This window comes from Lichenostomus cassidix, chromosome 12, assembly GCF_008360975.1.
Source record: "Lichenostomus cassidix isolate B80296 chromosome 12, HeHo_3.0, whole genome shotgun sequence".
Taxonomy (NCBI): Eukaryota; Metazoa; Chordata; class Aves; order Passeriformes; family Meliphagidae; genus Lichenostomus; species Lichenostomus cassidix.
This window is the reverse complement of record NC_139493.1, coordinates 18,280,972-18,301,189: the sequence shown is the minus strand read 5'-3', so window position 1 is coordinate 18,301,189 and position 20,218 is coordinate 18,280,972. Positions and strand designations below refer to the sequence as shown.

At 41.9% G+C, this 20,218-nt stretch overlaps 1 protein-coding gene across 2 annotated transcripts in view; it reads right to left on the bottom strand.

The window, feature by feature from the left end:
• Positions 1-6,351: 6,351 nt before the first annotated feature.
• Positions 6,352-20,218, bottom strand: part of PPARG (peroxisome proliferator activated receptor gamma) — a 56,159-nt gene continuing 42,292 nt past the window's right edge. For both annotated transcript variants that reach the window (XM_085073073.1, XM_085073072.1), the window contains exons 6-7: positions 16,655-17,105; positions 6,352-9,476 (exon numbers count right to left, since the gene is read on the bottom strand). In XM_085073073.1, coding sequence (XP_084929199.1) covers positions 9,229-9,476; positions 16,655-17,105 — 699 coding nt within the window. In that variant the 3' untranslated portion in view covers positions 6,352-9,228. The remainder of the gene's footprint in view (positions 9,477-16,654; positions 17,106-20,218) is intronic.

The window sequence follows — 20,218 nt, the reverse complement described above, 5'->3', positions numbered from 1 at the left end:
TGTGCACAAGACATTTCTCCAAAAATCTGGAGGGCACTTTGGAATGTCTTTAAAAAAGAAAATAAACACAAACAAATAACAAGCAACAAACACCACAACAGATTGGGTAAGAGCTCCATCTCCTTCTGGAAGGCTCGTTTGGGATGTAAAGGAGAATGTTTGTTGTGTCTCCTGGACACACTGCTGTCCCTTCTCTGCTCACTGTGAATTGCACAAGCATTTCCAAACCAGGGCTGAGCGTCAGGCTCTGCAGTTGATATCTGAGTGTGCAGAATGCTTTTTGCTGAGCCCTGCTGGGTGCCAGGCCTTCCCTGGCAATGCCAGCCAAGGGACGAGGAGAGACAGGGAGCTGAACCTGCAGAGTGAGGGACAAGATTCCAAATCCCTGCCCTGCCCTTCGGATGAGCACTGTGATTTTCTGTGGCTGTTTGTTCCTGTAAAGTGGAAGAGATGCAGCAGAACCAAGCATGGCAGAGGAGCTGCCTGTGCTGGCCATGACACCTGCAGGAGGGAGGGACACTGAATTCCAGCCTGGGGCTCAAGATGAGTCTGACTGAGCTTCACAAGGGCTTTTCTGGGTGCAGCCATGGAGTGTTGGACTCTCTCATTTTTGTCCCAGGGCAGACTAAAGCCTCATTTTGTGGGTTGCATTTGGATTTGCTTTCTCAGAAGAGTTCTCCCATTTTCACTCTCAGCAGGGACAGTGTCTGGGAGCTCTCAGCTCCCTCCTGCTCCGAGCTGCTGGGAGCAGCTTTGCTCCTCCTGGAGCTGCCAAGATGCTCCTTTTCCCGGCTGCTGCTGACCTCAGGATGGCTGGGGAGGGCAGGAGCAGCTGGGGCTGCACAGCTCCCCTGCCTGGCACAATGGGCTGGGGAAGGAAATGCTCCTTAATTGGTGTCCTCAGCCTTGGCTGCAAACCAAGCTGCCCTAACTCCCAGCAGGACAGGCAGCAGGGCACAGGCAGGATGCTGGGACAGGAACTGGGGACAATGGGACAATCTGGGGTGCAGCAGGAGCCACAGGCTGTCCCTGGCTCGCCCTGGCACTGCTCCTGGTGCTTCAGGGAGTGACTGGAACCAGGCAAGCCAGGCAGGCAGCTCAGGACAGCAACAGCTCCTCTCTCCTTGTCTGAATAATGCCCAAAGCTGAGTGAAAATGTTCCTGCCAGGGAAGGTTTGAGGGCTCTGGCTGTGCAGAAAGAAATTCCTCAGCCACTGGAATTCAGTGAGGCTCGAGCCCAGCCCAGGTTGGCAGTGCTGGCACAGCATTCACACCATGCTCGTGACAAACCCTTTCCACTGTTTTTAATGCCTGATTTATCTTCAAAATGCTTTGCATTTGCTGTTCTTCAAATATCCTTTCTGCATACTGGGGACAGGTATCCCCAGAGTCATTTAGGATCGAATCCTGCTCACTTTGGGCACCTAACCCCATCCCTCTGGCAGTGTGGTGACCTGGGAGCCATGAAATTCATCTGCACATCATTCCAGAGAGGCAAATCCTACAAGTCCTGCTTCAAAGGCTTCTCACCTGAATCTTGTCTGACTGAGAGTGAACAGAATCCAGACCATGAGCACCTGAGTGGTGTCACTTGGAACACAAAGGGGATTTTTCTCCACACTTGAGCAGCTTCTCCATTCCAGGCTTGATCCCAGGTTTGAGGATGTTTCCTTGCATTGGGCAGTTTTTGGGGAAACTCTGGGTTAATTGTGTGCCAGGCTGAGTGCTGGTTAAGGTGCACAGCTTTATTGTGTGCAAAGGGAAGTGCAGAGCAAACAGAGAGGAGAGATGATACAGAAAATTCATAAGTGGTGCTTTACAGCCCACTGGGTCCTCCCTGCAATATATCCCTGCCCATGGCAGGGCAATTGGAACTTGATGTTCTTTAGGATCCTTTCCAGCCCAACCCTTTCTGGGATGATATTTGTGTTCAGGTGTATAATTTCCCCTACTGGCAATTGATTGTTGTACCACTCATGCTGTACCTGGCAGGTGAATACCTCATGATCTCCTACAAAGAGCAAATTAAAAGTTATGTCTTTGGGGAGCCAAAAATAGCTTACATCAGAAAAAAACCTCTTTGTGAGACAGAATTTTTACTGCTGGGTGCCAAAAGTGTCCTCTTTGCACCCAGAGTACCCAAACAGCTCCTGCCAGCCACCTTTGCAGCCCTGTCATGTTTTCAAAGTCCATTTCTTAGCGTGACTTGATCCCCTGCAATTTCATTTTGGTGTGATGCCATTGCCTCCAAGGACATTTTCCCAGGTTTGAATGACACTTGTGACAGACTCTGCCCCTTGGAACTGCAATGGGAATTGCAATGACTCCTTACTGGAGAGTCCACCCAGAAAAGAAGGTGAAGAATTCTCAGTTAAATTTCCATCACCTTCATACATTTTACTTTTTCTCAAAAACAAAATAGAATACTTCTGCAAAATACAAAAGGCTATCAATTTACTAAGCATTTAATACATTTTATTTTTAATATTTGGAACAAACGTGTCTCTGACAGTAACTTTTCTTTGTCTTTTCCCACAGAACTGCCAGTGCAAGCTTAATAGGAGGTCTCAGGGAATTTTATTCCATAAATTGACCTTGCAAAGGCAAAGCACCTTGGAAGTCTAATCATCCTTGAATCTGACTTTATTATCCTTGTTTACATTGTATTGCAAAAGTGCACAGAAATATCAAATATTTGTACTCCAGCTGTGCATGCAGAGCTCAGATGCAGGAGAAGCTGCACAACTCTGTCTCACCCATAGGAGCACAGCTGGGGTGTGTTTGCTCTCCTCCCAGTCTAGAATAAACCACATTAATTCACATTAAAATGTGAAAACTAAAGAGAAAAGAAGTATAAAAGAAGAGTGGAGATATTCAGCTAAAGTTCTCCTGCATATTTTGATTAAAGTTTGATTAACGTTGATTAAACTTGCTAAAAGACAGTAAGTTTAACATCATCTGAATTCCAACAGACTGCAGCAAACCGTTCCTTTGGGTTGGACACATCCTAATCTGCTCCTGACTGCACGACTCTGATCATTCCTCTCATTTATTCTGGTTTGAGGCTGAACTGGGAAGGAATTTTGTGAGACTGCATTCTTTCCAAAAGGACCCTGAACTGGAATTCTGAGCGTGAACAGCTTTGGATTTGTGATTTTGCACAAATGTTGAGAGTCCTGCCCAGGATCAGTGCTCTGTGACAGAAGCAGCAACCAAAGCTCACCCAGAGCAGCTGATCTGGAGAGATCTCATTGATCAGCTCCTGGTATGATCCTGTGATCAAATGGAGATCCATAGCCATTTTTTAACTCTGGAACCCAAAGCTTGTTCTTGCTACAGGAGCCACCTCCCCTGCTCTGCTGTGATTTTTCATTTCTTACAACAGGAAGAGGACAGATCTCCCTTGCCAGCAAGCAGATGTTCACCAAGAAGGTTTTACAAACTGATCAATTGCAAAATCCCTCACTGCAATCCTTCAGAAAATCAGATGCCCTCTGTCCTTCCTCCCACTCCAGCTCAGTTGCCAAAACGTACATACAAAATTATTACTGTAATGTTTTATAGTCACTGGGAAAAAAAATATCCATTTGGTCTTACAGAATGATGTGAAATGAATCTCTGGCCTCAAAAGAGGAAAAAAAAGGTCTATTAAAAGTAGCTCTTTTTCCTCCCTCCTCCCTCTCCCAGGCCCCTTCTGCTCCCCTCCCCCAACAATAAAGGATGTTTTGGAACAGCCTTTTCAGGAAACATTTCCACAGCAAAATGCAGCATCATTTATAATATTTAAAGCTACATTTTTGTTGAGATGGCTTGGCAGGCTTTGCTCGCAAATCTGGCAGGATATGGCCAGCTGAGAGTTCGCACTAACAACCCAGGATATGCTGACACAACAGAATGCTTTAATCATCATTGCAGCAAGCAGGACAAGATCTTCTCCTGCACTGCCAGCTCTTCCCAGTGTGAGAACCAATGGTGCTGCGTATTCCTCCTTCCCTCCCCTGCCTCTGGAGAGTTCACTTTTCCCTTGCTGTCTCCACTGAACTAAAAAAACCTCGTTGGGTAACAGCATATAACATAATGAGCAATGGATATTCCTCTTGGCCAATGCTGTTATGAAAATGCTCCCCATTTCCAACACAATGAGGAAGCTTAATAATTAAAAAGAAAGCCCTTAACCAGTGTGTGTCTCAATAGAAGGGCTATTTTCACTTGCAGCTAAAGCTCTTTTTTGGCTTCACCCTTTCCTGAAGCAGGGCTGAAAGCCATGTTCAGTTAGCAAAATCCTAATTAGAAACTCGTCCCATTTGAGAATTTGGATCTGATCTCAGCCATTTGCAAAAATCGATGGAAGCGAATTAATGTCACATTTAAAAAAAGTCCTGAAGCATTTAACCCCCAAAATGTAAGAGTTACTGCCTTGACTCATATTTGCCCAGAGCAAGACTTGCCCAGAGAACTCCTGCTGCATGATCCAGCCAAGCTACAGACTTGAAATACTTTAGGATTTGTTACATCAAGCAACGAAGAGGAGTCGTGAAAGGGACTGGGAAACGAAGAAATCATTCTGATTTTGGGAGCATTTCAATGTATGGATGCTCTTTACTGGGTTTGTTACACCAAAACTTCTTGCAAACACCAAGTCCGTGAGGCTTTTGGCTCTGCCATGGAATGAAGGTCAAATCCTGTCAGATCCTGCCCATGGATCCTGAAAAGGCAGTGCTCAGGGTGTTTGGCTGAAAGGTAACCAAGAGCAGCCAGGTTTTGCTGTCTGCAGCTGCACCCACAGGTTGCTAGCCATGGTCTCTGGCTGAGTGCTACAGCATAGCTGACTGTTCTGTATGTTCATGTGCTCACACATTTAGAACTCTGTCATATTGCATCCAGAGCTGTGGGATGAATTGCTCCTTTCTTCCTTTGCTTGGTCAGTCATTGCCTCCTGAGTGTTCACTTCAACCCATGTGCTGCCCCACCACCCTAATTTCCCATCCATACCCTGCACATCAAAATGGAAATACAGACATTGTTTTCCCTGCAATCACCATTTCCAGGGCTAGGTAGTGCTGAGAAGAATGGAAGGACATTGCTGGTGTCCATGGGGTTGGATACACCTCAGTGCAGCTGATCTTTAACCACTGGTTTTCAGACAAGCCACTTGGACTGGGATTTATGATGAGATATATAATTTTTTCCAGTGCTTGAATGAAAACCTGACTGTTTGGCAGGTGTGTGACTGAGCTGCTGGTCTAGGAAGCAATTGGGTTTTTCCCCCTCATTTTTGTTTTCCTCCTCCTCTAAATCTCTAGCTGCAGCTTTGTATTGCTTGTGTTTACAAAGTTGGTGTTACATCCATTTAAGGGATATTACCTCTCATTTAAAAGGCAAAAAACTCCATTAAAATCCAACTTCAAGACAGAGTTTACAATTGCAAATCAGATCCTAAATCCTGATTCCCCAGGGCTTCTCTGTACCCACAGTGCCCTGAACCCCTGGTGTGTGTGCTGAGGGAAGAGGCTCAGAGCACAGGCTGGGCCAGCAGTCCTTGGGAAGTTCATTTTCCATTTCCCAGTGTTCTGGAGTGCTGAGGGCTGGCTGTGGTGGGAAAAGGCTCTGTTGGGAAGTGAGGAAGGGTGGGGAATTACCTGCACCAGGGGAATAAATGGGTTTTTCTTGCTGTTATGGGAACTGTGATGAGAATGGTCTTGGATAATGGTCTTGGCTGCCTTTGCAGTGTCAATGGGGATGCTGGAAATGTTTTTTCTCTCCTCTTAGTGTTTAGTCCAGGCTCTCCCAGCAATATTTGCTGTAGAAACATTATATTTCCTTATTATAATTATAATTATAATTTATTATAATTAATATTTGCTGTAGAAATGGTCACCAGTGATTGTCTGGAGAAGGTCATTTTTCCCGTCAAACAAGGACCTTTGAGCTCCTACAAGGAATGTTCTGAAGCCTGACATGCAGAGGGAAATAGGCTGGACGTGTGCAAAGACATCAAACGAATTTCTCTGGACACGATTTACCTCCAGTTTTTCTCCTGAAAAAGCAGATGGGTGTGAAGTACACGACAGAGAAGCAGCTCCCTGGTTTCAAAGCCTGTGGGAATGCTCCAGGATCCCACAGCATCCCTGAGGATGGTATGAGGTAGTGCACAGCTGACTAAGGAACAGCACAACACCAGCAAAATGAAGCTCTTCAAAGGCAGCATGTACCAGCTGACTGCTTCTATTTTGGAGTTGTTAAATATTTTTAGTAGCGCTGAAGATCAAACCTCAAATTGTTCATTTATGGTGTAGCCCATTCTGCCCAAAACTCCAGAGAGTCTGAAAGTATTACAACCTACTGCTGAACTCCCATTAGCAAGTTTTTGTTTTTAATAAATAAAGTCCCATAGAAACAGAAAGTATTTACAATTAGATCAAAATTCTGAATATAATTCACAAGAGAAAATGCTATTTTTTGAGAAAATGTTTTCATATCCTCATAACAGTCATTTGTTCTAAATTAGTACATAGCAATTGTCCATTAAATGAACATTTTTCCCTTAAGACCTATTCTTGTAGAAAAGTATTTTAGGCAAAACTTCTTAACCATGATGTAAACGCTTCGAATCAGAACATCTCAGTGATTAGTAACTCACATCAAAAATTAACACTTTGCATGGCTTGAGGAAAACATGACCAATAACTATCAATAGGTGAGAGAAGTTAGGGTGTAGGGAGAACAATATATTTTATGAGAGCAGCTGATGCAGTTGAAAGAAGCACATAGGCTTTTGGGCATTTTGTCCCTTTATCCTCATTCCTGCAAAACTGTCTTCTCTTCCATCCTTAGACTGCTGTGACTACAATTAGAGTGCCACCCTCAAAATATAGGGATTGTTGGACTGAGTGGCTTAGACACTGTCACTGCTGAAGGGACAGTTTCAAAAATATTGCCCTTGCAGGAGTGGAATTCAGCTCTTTGGTTAATGTACTTCTGGGTTACACTGATTTTCTCAGTGCTTTAACAAAATACTGAACTTAATTTCACTGTCAGAGCACCTCTGCCATTTATTTTCAAATAATTTGGAGTATTACTTCCATAAGGACATGCTCTGGAATTCCTCATTACTGGGAACTACTTCTGCACTTCCATTTTTAGGGAAGGCAGTGGGAAATTGGGTTGTCTAAGAAATGCAGGCTGAGATGAATGGCTCTTGCTGGATGTTGCTGTTCCAGAGCTCAGTGCTGGAGCTGGGGTCCATCTCAGGGCCAGCTCATCTCTGAGCCATCATCCCTGGGAGGGGATGAGCTCTGCCTGATTCTCCCACTAAGGGATGGATGGCAACATTCCAAATGAACGGTGGGAAACAACTGAAACCAGAGAGAGAATGTTTCGAGTTGGAGCAGCCATAAAAGTGTGCATGTAATTCCTGCCAGTGCCACACTCAGCTGAACTGCCTGAAATGTGCAATTTCTGACTGCAATGTTGTGTTTGCTCCAGGGCCATCATTTCTGGGCTACCTGAAATGATCTCACTGCAAGCTTGCTAGGATCAAAGCTGTTCCCTTCAGCATCGCAGTGACTTCATCTCAGTGCAATTCCACCTGCAGGCTGAATGATCCAATTCCCCAAACTTCCTGGTGGGAAAATGCTCACAACTGACCTGAGGCCCAGGGGTTACCTGAAATAAGCAGTAGGAAATGTCTCCAGGTGCAGAAGGCAGGAGCTGGAGGAGTCATTTTAATATTTACCTCTCTCAGCTTCTTTATTGCGTAATTTGCACCGGCTTAGAGTTTCAAGGTCTAGATTAGGAGTGAAGCCAATTTGTACTCCCTGAAGATCCTCCTCACACCTACATCACCTCTGTGTCCACTTAGGTATCTCCACTCCACTTGTCTCACTAAGTTTAAGGCACATTTTTTGCTACATAAATAAAATATGGATATGGGGAGGAACCCAAGGATATTCAATTGGGACCTCTCCTACTTGGATATGTAAGGTACAATTTCAGCTTTTGTTCCCAACTCTCCCTCTTCTGTTCCACCAGGCTGTGTCTCCCCTGCTTGACTTTGTCAGGGCTCACATTCACAAACAGCAAATGTGGGCAGGGGAAATGTGAACCTAAGGGACTCTCACCTCAGTACTGAGAATACCCCAAAATGACAGCGTGAAGGGATTTATCTCCTGTTAAACTGGTTGGCTCTGCTGTGCTCTGCTCTCTATGAAAGTCTTAGGTGACATTATAGGGCAACATGTGTAGGAAAACCAACAACCTCAGCAGCAGGGATCATCTCCCAGCGCCCTTGGGATGAACACTGGGAGCTCAAGTCAATCTAAGGGTGCTGGGTTTCCATCACAGCTTTATCTTTTCAAGAGTTAATCCAACCCTCCTTTTGCTTAGGAGCTAATTTGTCACTCTGTTTCAATTTTCCATATTTTGACTATGCTGTTCAGTGACAGTTCATCTAATAATTTGGGAAGGTCTCAGAGGTTTGTACCAACCTATTCCAGCTCAGCCCTGGCTGCTGTGGGGTGGGAATTGGGGAGCAGCTGCTGCCCCACCTGCCTTGGACTTGCATGAGCAAAGGAATCCAAAAGCCTCTGTTTGCTAAGAGTGCTGAGCAGTGCCTTTTCCTTCCTTAATTAACTCTTGAAATGGCGTCTAATTTTTGGGTTGAGGGGCCTAATGTTTACCTTCACCAATCCCCCTTTGCAGAGCTCTGTCAGTGTCAAATCTTATTCTGGAAGGCACAAATATTGTCACACCTGACACTTCTCCCTTCGGCCTTTTAAACTCTCATGAGAAGTTACACTAATCTGTGACTGAATTTTATTTTGCTGCTGCCTTGGGAGCACGAAATCGAACGTAATACTTCAAACATTTCCCTAGAAATGTTCAAGGAGAAAGGTTTTTATTTAGTTGAAAATTTTACTGCATGCTTAACCAACTCGAGTGAAGCATCAATCATATTTGGACAAGCAATTTTAAGAAATAACATAGTTAAAAAATTAATTCTGAAAATACTGCCAACAATTTCATGATATAGATATTTTTTTAATATTAAAAGTAAATTGTAAATGTGTCTTTATAAACAATATGCATAAAATAGATCTACTATACTAAGCTCTCTCTTTTTAAATGCTGTTTCACAGTAATTCCTTAGGTATGCAAAGTTTTCCCTCACAGAAATAGTGCAATCTGAAGAACATACATTATGTCAGGGGATTGGAACTGCTCTGCCCATTAATACAAGTCCTTGTAGATCTCCTGTAGGAGTGGATGGAGGCTCATGTCCGTCTCGGTTTTCTTGATGATCTGCAGGAGCTGCACGTGCTCTGTGACGATCTGCCTGAGGTCTGTCATTTTCTGCAGCAGCTTGGCGAACAGCTGGGACGACTCGGGGTGGTTCAGCTTCAGCTGCAGCTCCAGAGCCTGAAGCAGGTTGTCCTGGATGTCCTCAATGGGCTTCACATTTAGCAACCCCGGGCGGTCTGCGGGGAGAATGGGGAGTGGGTGAACACATGGAAACAGTGAATTCACACGTTCATTTCTTGCACATTTCATAATGTGAATATTCTCATTTCTTGCACATTTCATAATGTGAATATTCTCATTTCTTGCACATTTCCTAGTGTGAATATTCAGCCTTTACACACAGCATTTCCTGACAATCAGGTAATTTGTAAGATTTTAATTTGATTTCCTCAAAGGAGTGTTAGAACTAGTCTTGGAAACGGTTCAAGTGGTGAAGATGCAGCGACAGGTTTATACACTTACTGCAGTGCATTTTCCACACTGAACTGGGAGTGTGGCGGGGGAAAAAAGAGTTGATAGAGTTGGGGAAAAACAATCTGTAACTTCTGGAAAATCAACATATAATCTGATGGCTTTGCATGGAGTTGCTACCACTAAAAATGTTTCCTGCTACGGTGGATGCAAACCTATCAAAATTAAAAAAAAAAGGCATTAACTCAACTTCTGCAGCCATACTAACCTGAGAGATTTCAAAACCACAGGCTCAGCTGTTCTCCATGCCCAGGCTCCAGCTGCTGTTAGGAGTTTCAGGATGGCTTTGATCTCTCCTGAGCTCAGGCACTGATGGCAGTGGAGACTCTGGGATGTGGCTTGAGTACAAAATGCCTCTCCTTGCACTGCCAGAGCCCAGCAGCAGCTTTGGCACAGCTTATTCTCCAGCAAGAAGCAAAATCTTTGTTTTAACCATTATTATCATCATCATAATAGCTGCTCTGCTTCTTCTGCCTGCCCCCAAATACATCCTTAAGTGACTGCAGTTACTAGCAGAATTTGCAACATTTGTTTTCTAACTTGAGGTAATAAATTATTTGTTTCTCCAGCACTGAAACTTAGTGAAATGTTGAATGTCTAAGCAATGAAAGCTGCTTAACTTTGTTAAATCCTCACATAAGACAATGACTACCATGAATTTGTTTCTGCTAAAATACATAATTCTGGGTAATGCATCCCAGTTACACCATGAAGGAACAGTCAATAATTAAAATAACATTTGCTGTGTAGCTATGAAATTAATTTCATAGATGGATCAATAAAAAGCAGTGCCTACTGCAAGCTTTAAATTACTTCCCTAAGGCAATAATTCCATTTCAGCAAGGACAGGAGGTTGATCTCTATTAAAAACTTAAAAAATAAGCTGTTATTTCCTGTGATCTCAGTAACCTTTCTGAGCATTCAGTTCTACTAACTCAGCTTGACTCGTGCTGCACGCTGGAAAAAAGGCTGAGAGAAAACAAAGCTCTTTATAAATACATTGGGTTTTACTTCATGGGGGAAAAAATATTGCAGTGTAAACTAAAAGGCAGAGCTGGCAGGAAAAGAAATGAGTATACACAAGCCTTGAAAACGAAGGTCACTGATCAGGAAAGGATACTCAGCTCTCCAAGAGGTGAGGTTTAGAGGAGAGTTTTTCAGAGATAAGAATAATGGTAATTTTGAATATGAACCTGGATACTTGTTTGTCAATGTGCTTGTCTTGAAGACGTGACTTGTTTATCCCATTCAACTGATAACCCCATAAAATCTGGTTCAGAAAATCTGGGAGTAAACCTCTGCAAGCAGAAAATTGTCTCCAAACAGAAGGTTCCTTTTTACTAATTTCCTTTGGCAATATTTGAGCAAGTTCTTAAAACTTAAAAACTTAATTAAAGAATTTTTGATAAGTGTTAGGTATTTCTTTTTCAATTCCCTGAGTGCATTGCACGTGCTGCAGAATTTAGTTGCCTTCTTGGCATCTTTCTGAAATATCCCAATTTCAGCCCTTCCAAGCTGTTAACAATTCGGGGTTGCGATAGCTTTAAATCTTCCCTGTGTGTTGCAGCTGAACTCTGAGCTAGCTGGGCATGACTCAGTGTGCAGAGATATTAAAAATCAGAGAGCACAACGACGTGGCCTTGAGCTCCTCTGAGATTCATCTCCATTTGCCCCCTGCTCCTTTGTGGTGGGAAGGCTTGGGGTGTGAGTTCTTCAGGAGTGAATCCCAATCGCAATATTGTGCTTTAGAGTCCAGGAGGGAAATCCACTGGGTCTGGAATTTATCAGGAGCTCCCTGAATTGGGGTGCCTGAGGTCAGTTGAAGTTCAGTGAGACAGCAGTGGCTCAAATCCTGGAACCCCTCTGGAAACCCCACTCTGATGGTGTTCTAATGACCCAGTGGAACCAGAGGCAGAAAAGATGACTCTGACAAAAGCCTAGGAGAGCATCAGATGTTATTTTTAAATAGGCCAATTCAAGAGGAAGGAAAATTCCCATTGAAGGCAAGAGAGATTTTTCATGAATGAGAACTTCAGGATATGAGCAGTGTTTTTTGGGTGTTGACAGTTTGCTATACTTTCTCAGTAAAAAACCCTTACAGAGGAAAATGCTGTTTCTGTTCCAAGAAACTTATCTAAATCAGGAAAAAAGGAAACAAGAGGCAAAAGCTTCAACATCCAGCTATTATGGTATATTTCAAGCTGTTAAACTGCTCTTAAATGTATATGCTCCAGACCAATTTGGTTTTGTACCAAAAGGTATGTTTAGCACAGTATGGAGCTGCAGAGGGATGGGCCTTGTAGGAAAAAGGATGAGGGGAATGACTTGAGAAGCATTGCAGTAGGGAATGGGAAAACCCAGAATGGGAGTGGGGAAGTGGAGGTGACACTGTGGGGGAAGCCCTTGGAGGGCTGACAGACCAAAGTGCTGCTGGAAAGCTGCAGAACAAAAACTGCAAAGGGAACCAGGGAGGGAAGTGGAAAACAAAACCAAGAGTTGTAGCAGGACTTTATGATTCAATGAAAATGGTGACAGAGGGCCAGAGGAAAGAGGGGATAGGATTAAGGTGAGAGAGAACTCACAGGGATTTGGACACTGCTTTTGATCCTCTCTGACACACCAGATTGTTGTTGAAGTTGAGCTTTTCTTTTCAGTTTCCAACCTGCCTTTTAACCATGAGGATTATGTCAGCAAACCACCACAGTTCCCTTTTTATTGTGATGTTTCTTCATTCACAAGTTCTTTATGCTTTCATTCATTGTCCTACAGCTGCTTCACTTTGTTTAAAAACTGTGCAGGAAACTGTTCTAAGTGAGAAAATGTTCACAGTGTCTGGGAGAGGCCAATAACTCCCAAGTTCTGAGTGCCACCAGTACTACTTTGTGTAAGTTGATGTTCTATACTGAAAACACTTTGTTTGTTTATTTACTTACATATTTGGATGTCTCTTTCATATTCCTAACAATAATTACCATCTTTTTAACCTGTTCCTCACATATGGAACTGACACCTGCATGTCTTTACATTTTAATATGTTTGACTAAAGTGCAATTTGCATTTAAATGCACATTCTAAAATCTCAGCGTGAAAAAACAGGCAGAGGTCTGGCTGAGTGAACAAATGTGCTTTTTTTTTCTTTTGCTGAGGCAGATGTGACTCAGCAGTCTGAGCTTTGTCTTCTGAGACTGTCACATGTACTGGAGTCACCAGGATTTTGGTTCAATGCCTACAGCGATGATCTGCAGTTCTTGCTCTGATTACAAAGCATTTCTTTGTTCTAACAAAGTGCGGGATTTGTGTGGAAGTGAAATAGGAACTACTTCTTGGTAGCAGTCTGTGATAAAACTTCAAATTTTGCTGATCTCTGAATGTAGCAAAAGCACTGAACACAGTGTTTAAACCAGGAGTGGGGATTTGTGGCTTAAAATTTAGGGTAAAAAACCCCCAAGAGACAACAGAAAAAGTGACTTTAGAAACATCTCTGTGCTTAAATAGCAGTTTGAGTGCACGTGGACTGTCAGAGTGTAGGTCTGTGCAGGTGTGCCCTGCCCCAAACACAGTTGTATCCAAACATTCCTGCATACAAACAGTCCTGCATCCAAATATTGCTGTATCCAAACATTCCTGCATCCAAACATTCCTGTATCCAAATATGCCTGTATCCAAACATTCCTGCATCCAAACATTCCTGTATCCAAATATTCCTGCATCCAAACATTCCTGTATCCAACCACTATAAGGAGATAATACACAAAACTTCCAATCCATCCACGTAAATATGCTACAAAATTCCCTTTTGAGTTTTTTCTTTGTTCGACAATAACCTGCTTGAGTGAGTTTGCTCTGTTGATAAATGTGAATTTTCCTAATAAGGCTTGGAGTGTTATCTTTCCTGCCCAGCCAGAGCCATCCACCTTGCTCTCCTTAAACCTTCTTGTGACAGAGTTCATGTTCAGCTCAGGTGTATGTGATATTTTTAAAGATGCCTCAGTTCTTTCACATGGACAGCACAGCACTCACTACTGACTGAGGGTGTGCCTGAGAGGAATCCTACAGGGAGGAAGAATAGCTCCTCAAAAAAGCTTTCCAAATCTCATTTAACCAAAGTTACCACAACCAGAAGGATGTTGCAGTGAGAGTTTGGTGGTGTTGTTGATGTCAAAAAGCATTTCTGCTGTACAAACAAGGTGATTTCCTATGCTCACACACAGTGTCTCTGTCTCACCAGTTTTAAATTCGGAGCACAAGACTTCGTTTTCCATTTCCCTTGTTTTATGGCACCAACAGTAAGAGCAGCTCTTCAGGATGTGTTCAGAGGAACATTTGGAATCCCTGACACAGAGAGAGGCTGCACTGAGCAGCTCAGCAACAGTAAAATCCCCAACTGTGGGAGTGGGAGTGCTTTCCATCTGTTGCTATTACAGTTAATTTGTCAGCTTCTTACTGCTGTGATTTGGGCTTTCTGCCTTTTTTAGATAACATGCAAAAGCAGCTGTTTGGTTATCAAAAGGCTGAACAGTTTTATAGGATTTGTGGCAAATTCCAAACACTTCCCAAAGAGAAGTTTTTCACATGTAATGTTCCAGCTGGAATCATCTTTGCCTTCTCCTCCTCTGTGTAGAGCTGCACAAGAGCCAGTCCCCCTGGAGCCAGCAGAATTAGCATCATTTCACTAGGTAATGACAGATTCACTCACAATTAGAGCCCCTGGCTGGGATCTTTTTGGGTTTCACATGCTTTTCTGTTAAAGACATTTGCACACAGGATTTCGTGAAGGGATTTAAGCATTGCAGGATTCCTGCAGCAAGTGAAGTCCTCGAGGTACTCTGGTTTTGAAATGCTGTTCTCAGTGAAATCATCCTGCTGGATTCAAACAGTTCTTACAGAAATACCATTTTGCAAGGACATAGCTCTTACAGAACCAGCTGAGACAGCTGACAAATAGGACTAGTTTGATATCATGTAAGATATTTTAGTCCCACAGACTGCATGCAGTTCAACAGATATCATATCTGGCTGTAAATTCCACGATAAAAGCTTTCTCTAATTGGCAACAAAGCTTAATTGCTTTCAAAACATAAACTAACTTTTTCACAAGTAACTATCATGCTTTTTGGAAAAAAAACCAGTTCTGAATAAAGATAGGGAGATCTTTGTTATCAAGAAATTAAATTATATTCCTAGAAAGGACTGATTTATATTTATATGGATTTATATATCTCTACAGATTTGCTTCAGAATGCTGCTACAGAGTTACTTGATTCAAATCCATTAGTTCTTTACAGACCTCTGTTTACAAATTATTCTGGAAAAAAAGAGACATACTGATAAATCTGGTTCAACACAGTTAATTCTTGTATGTGAATCAATGTCCTCCTGCAATCTAAAATGTGAGATTGGTTACATCATTCCTATCTCCTCTAGTGGAAACCAAACACTGCTGAAGACAGGGCTTTGCAGAATGCAAGTTTTTGCAGTTAGGACTGAATATTGAGAGGCCTTTTTCTCATCTGTCACATTTAATTATACTAAAAAATGCAGAATATTGGCATGTTTTGTGTAGTGCCCTGATAGGTTTGTACAATTTCTCCTCCCTCATCAAAACCAACCAAAAATACACCAGCAAGGTGTTTTCCTTCCCAAATTAATGTAGAGTCCTTAGGTGCCCAAGGTTTGCACAAGGAAATGTGTCCTGGGAGCAGTTCTTGTTGGAAGTGGAATTAGTGGGATAAACCATCCTGTGATCCCCTTTTTTCCTGAATGAAGCACAGTGCCAGGAGGAACTGGAGGTGATTTTAAATGAAACTCTACCTAACAATGCCCTCCCAGCAGCAGGGCTGTTTTTAGAACAATAGCATGTGGCTGTGTTTGATTGCTGAAATGTAATTTAATAACAAAATACTGCGGAGGAGCCGAATCCAGAGCATTCAGCACATTCCTGCCATGGATATGCGCAGCTCCACGTTGGGCCAAAATACACACAAATCAGTAGGGTAAGATTTTATTTGTGCAACATCACTGACTTGGGAGTGCTGGCCAAAGTCACAGCCCTTCAGTGTGCCTGGAATATGTCTGATGGATCAGTGGAAAGGTGTCTAAGGGAACTAAATCTTGGTAGAATCAGTAATTCCCAAAGCAGAACAGTGACAGCAGCTCAGGAACAGAGAGAACACACTGACTGTCTGCAGAAAAGCTGAAATTCCGTGTTTTTTCAGGGGAGTGTTGGGATGTGTGCAGTCTGACACCTGGGCTTTCAGGATTCATGCTTTGCTCAAGGCATGATGTATAAACATGGCACAAACAGCAGCTGAGGAAACCTGAGCAGACACACAGTGCCTGTTTTTCCCAGGCATGAGGAGACCATCATTTTCCTGAGAAATGCATTTTCCCCCTGCTTTTAAAGGCAAACAAAACCTTGCATGAATGGAAGAACAATGAAAAGCACCCTAAGGACCCTGTAAGCCCAATACCACCTAGCCTTTGGGATTGCTCTGGAGTCAAAGCCACTTGTGTACAATTAGTGAGCCACACCATCTAATTGCAGGTTTAAAAAAAATCTCAGGCAGAATTTTAGCTCTTGCCAATGAAATTCCACCCTTCCTGTTTTCCAAAAGATAGCCCTGATTTTGTTTTCTACCAAATGAGCTGATGACTCAGCGGGCATTTCCAGCTCCATCACTAATATCAGGTCATTTCCATTTTCAGTTTCTGTCTGAAACTGGAGAAAGGGAAAACAACATCAAGGCAGTTGAAAATGACTAAAAAAACTTCGTGTAAATGTACTCACTTCCATCTTGTAGTGCTGAGCATTTTGCTGTTTGGACAGGAATTTAAAGAGTCAATTCTATCCTACAAAATCCCATAGAAATAAGAGAGCACTTACCTCCACTTAGGATAATGACAGCTATAAATATTGCCAGGTCACTGTCATCTAATTCCAGTGCATTGAACTTCACAGCAAACTCAAACTTGGGCTCCATAAAGTCACAAAAAGGTTTCCTCAGGCTCTTCAGGAACTCCCTCGTCATGAATCCTTGTCCATCAGATATAAGAACTCCATCTTTATTCATCAGCGAGGCCAGCAGGGTATATATGATCTCATGCACGCCGTACTTGAGGAGAGTCACTTGGTCATTGAGGTCGAGGCTGACGAAGCCCGGGATGTTCTTGGCGAACTCCGTGATCTCCTGCACAGCCTCCACCGAGCGGAACTGGCAGCGCTGGAAGATGCGGATGGCCACCTCCTTGTTCTCCTCCTGCAGGGGGGACACGTGCTTGCACTTGATCTGGTCTTCTCCCATCATTAAAGAGTTCATGTCATAAATAACAAAGGGCTAAAAACAAAAGGAAAAGTGCGTTTACTCCCAAGTGTCCTTTCGGAGAGCGTTTGGCTCCTGAGAAACCCAAACGGGTGGAATTCACCAGCAACCCCCCAGACAGCTGTGAGGAACCTAGCAAGGGTTCCCCAAATAGTTAAATTGTCCTAAACCTATAAAACAAATATCCTCACTATGTTAGAATGGTTTACAGAAAGGCCAAGTAAGGGGGGGGAAGGAACACTATTTTTAAATATCTAGGAGTTTTGCCTTTTCCTTTGTTTCTTTGCTTTTTGTTTTACAAACATTCTGTAATTCCAGAATTTGAAGTTTGTAATGTTTAACAAAAGGTTAAAATGATACTTCTTTTACCTAAATTACAGTGCCTCCTATTACAGGGAACTTACTCTTTAATAGGAACTTTTTTTTTTATTGTATATTCACATTTTGATGCCTTTATTTTGCTCCTTTCATGTTCTACCCTTCTAGGAAACACTGCAAGTAATATCAACTTTATGCTGTTGATTATCTGATAAATGTAACCTTTTGCTGTTAACTGCTTTAAAAATAACAAAGTTGGGATATATTTAAACTCACTCAACTTGTCTTTGGGAAAGAAAAAACAAATACCATGACACAAACCACAATTCAGAATGCAAGAATGAGTCTGACTGTGAAAAAACTCAACTGGAATAAATCAATTTTGAAAGCAGCTTAGAAAAAGTAATGCCAGAATACTTTCATTAGGATCTGGAAACAATCTGTTCCAGAATATGCAAAAGAAGCTCCTGAGTTTAAAGAAGTGGTTATGTGAGGATTTCTCAAATTTATTTGAAGAATCTTTCCCTCAGAGGATTAAAGACTGAGCAGTTCATTGCTGCACTGAACAAATACCCACTGATATGAATAGGTGTGTTAACATACTTTGTTAATTAATTAAAATTACAAGGATTATACACCAACAGTTGGACTAGAGAAATGCTGTTTTGCATTAAAGATTCTTTATGATTACAGATTCTAATGCCTTATAGGGTTGCTCATTCTCATGGTTTTTTATTCAGAACCTGCAGAACAGGTTCAAAATAACCCAATTATAACAGGTTCAAAAATAACCCAAGCCTTCCTATACCTAGTCAGTGCTCCTTTCCCACAGAATTTGCTTCTGGAAACTCTGAAAACTCCTATTTGATTGAAGCAGTTTTGAAATCTGAACAGTGCTAAATGAGTAGGGCATTATTTTCCCACTTGCAGCAAGGATTTCAGTGTGAAACTGAAACAACAAACACACTGCACTGAGAAAAGCCAGGAGGAGAAGCCATTTGTCAAGAGGCAATGAAATTTGGCAGCAGCAAAACCATTAAATACAATCTGCACATGTAGATGTGCACATACATGGAATTGCAGAGTAACAAGACTGCAGAAGATACTTTTAAAATGCATATTTTGGCTCTAGTAGGTAATTTATTTCTGTTCTTTCTAGTGGGAGCACCAAGTACAACAAAACCTCATTATTATGTCCAAGTCCATGTGCTTCAGAAAGCCTGTATTGTGCCTACTGATGAGAGTTGAAAATCAAGTAAGAGTTCAAAATAGCTGAATAATCTTTTAATATGAAGATGCAAATGAACTTGGGAGTAGAATCTTTTGTCAAATGAGCTCTGGATATCCCCAGTGATGAGTTATTAATTTTAGTTTTGACACACTCATTGGCATATCCAATCATTTTAAGCTAATTCTGATCATACAGCAATTAAAAAATAACATGAATTTAAACTACACCCACAGTAAACAGTTTGATGCTCCAGAGCACTACATCCATTGATAAAAACATGGAAGTGGTAACCATTAAATTCTGAGTGTCTCTCTTTCAGTGGTATTTTTTAAAAAGAATTGAAAATTGGCAGCAATGAAAAGGTGGATTCTGTCTCCTGGTTTATTGCTGTTTCAAATCTGGCGAAGTTTAAAAACTTTCAATAAAAAAGGAGAATGTAATTGATGTAATTATACATTTACTGTGTGAGAATTGTCATGGTGGAACTTTCAGACATGACCAGCTTGCACATCAGTTTCTGCAGAATTAATAAACTTTGCTAATTCAAACTATTCCATGTTGAAAAGTTACTCAAATTGTAAGTGTCTACCACATCTAGAGTTTTTGTGTGAGGACTACAACCAATTTAGGGACAACACGTAAGTTATTATTTTAATTGCCTTTAAGGAAAGGAAGAAGTACCTTTTTGGAGCCTGAAATATCTCCAAGTTCTTTGCTGTCTTTGAAATATTAAGGGGAATAAATGACAGTTTCTGTTGTAATCCTGACAATAAAATTTCTGGCAATGATTCTAGAAAATGCATCAAACTAAGACTGATGAATTTTGGTAAACTATTTTGTGCTTTAGGTATTTAAATATTGTCCAAATTTAAAACTTAGCAATATGATCAGATATTATTTATCCTCCTTACTGATACAGAAGATTGCTATGCATTGCCAGTGAAGTTTCCAAGGGAACACACAAACACAGATATTGCCATTCCTTACTTTTCCTACATTTTCCTGTCCATTCTCCTAAAATTTAAATTGCACCCACACAGGGCACTGATGTGACCTGAGCTAACCCAGTTAAAAGCAGGAAATCATCAGAGCATCATAAGAATGAGCATCACAGTTCAGCCTTGTGCTTGTGCTGGGCTGGAATCACTTGACACTTAGGAAAAGGAATATTCCTGAGGGAACAGCCAGGGCTGATAATACACTGTGATAGGGATGCTTGGATTGGACAGCAAGCAATTGCTGACAGCTAGATAGCCACCTTAAACAGATAGTGTGGGAGATAACCTCTGGGCAAGGAGAAGGAAAACGGGAAGAGAGGATCAGAGAATACACAAAGGTTAAGGTGACCTTCAAATTCTTGTACCGGTTTCAAGTATTTTATTAGGTGAACTTGGAGTTTTTTCAAATAATGTTTACTTATTCTATCTAAAAACATTTCCTGTGTTTCAGACACAGCTTGAAATATGTCACTGCCAACAGCAAAGTGGAGGTTTTTTTTAGGTTTAGCGTTTTTTGTTGTTTTTTTTTAAGAGCTGTGTTGTCATCCCGGTAAATCATTTACTCGGAAAAAAGGAAGAAA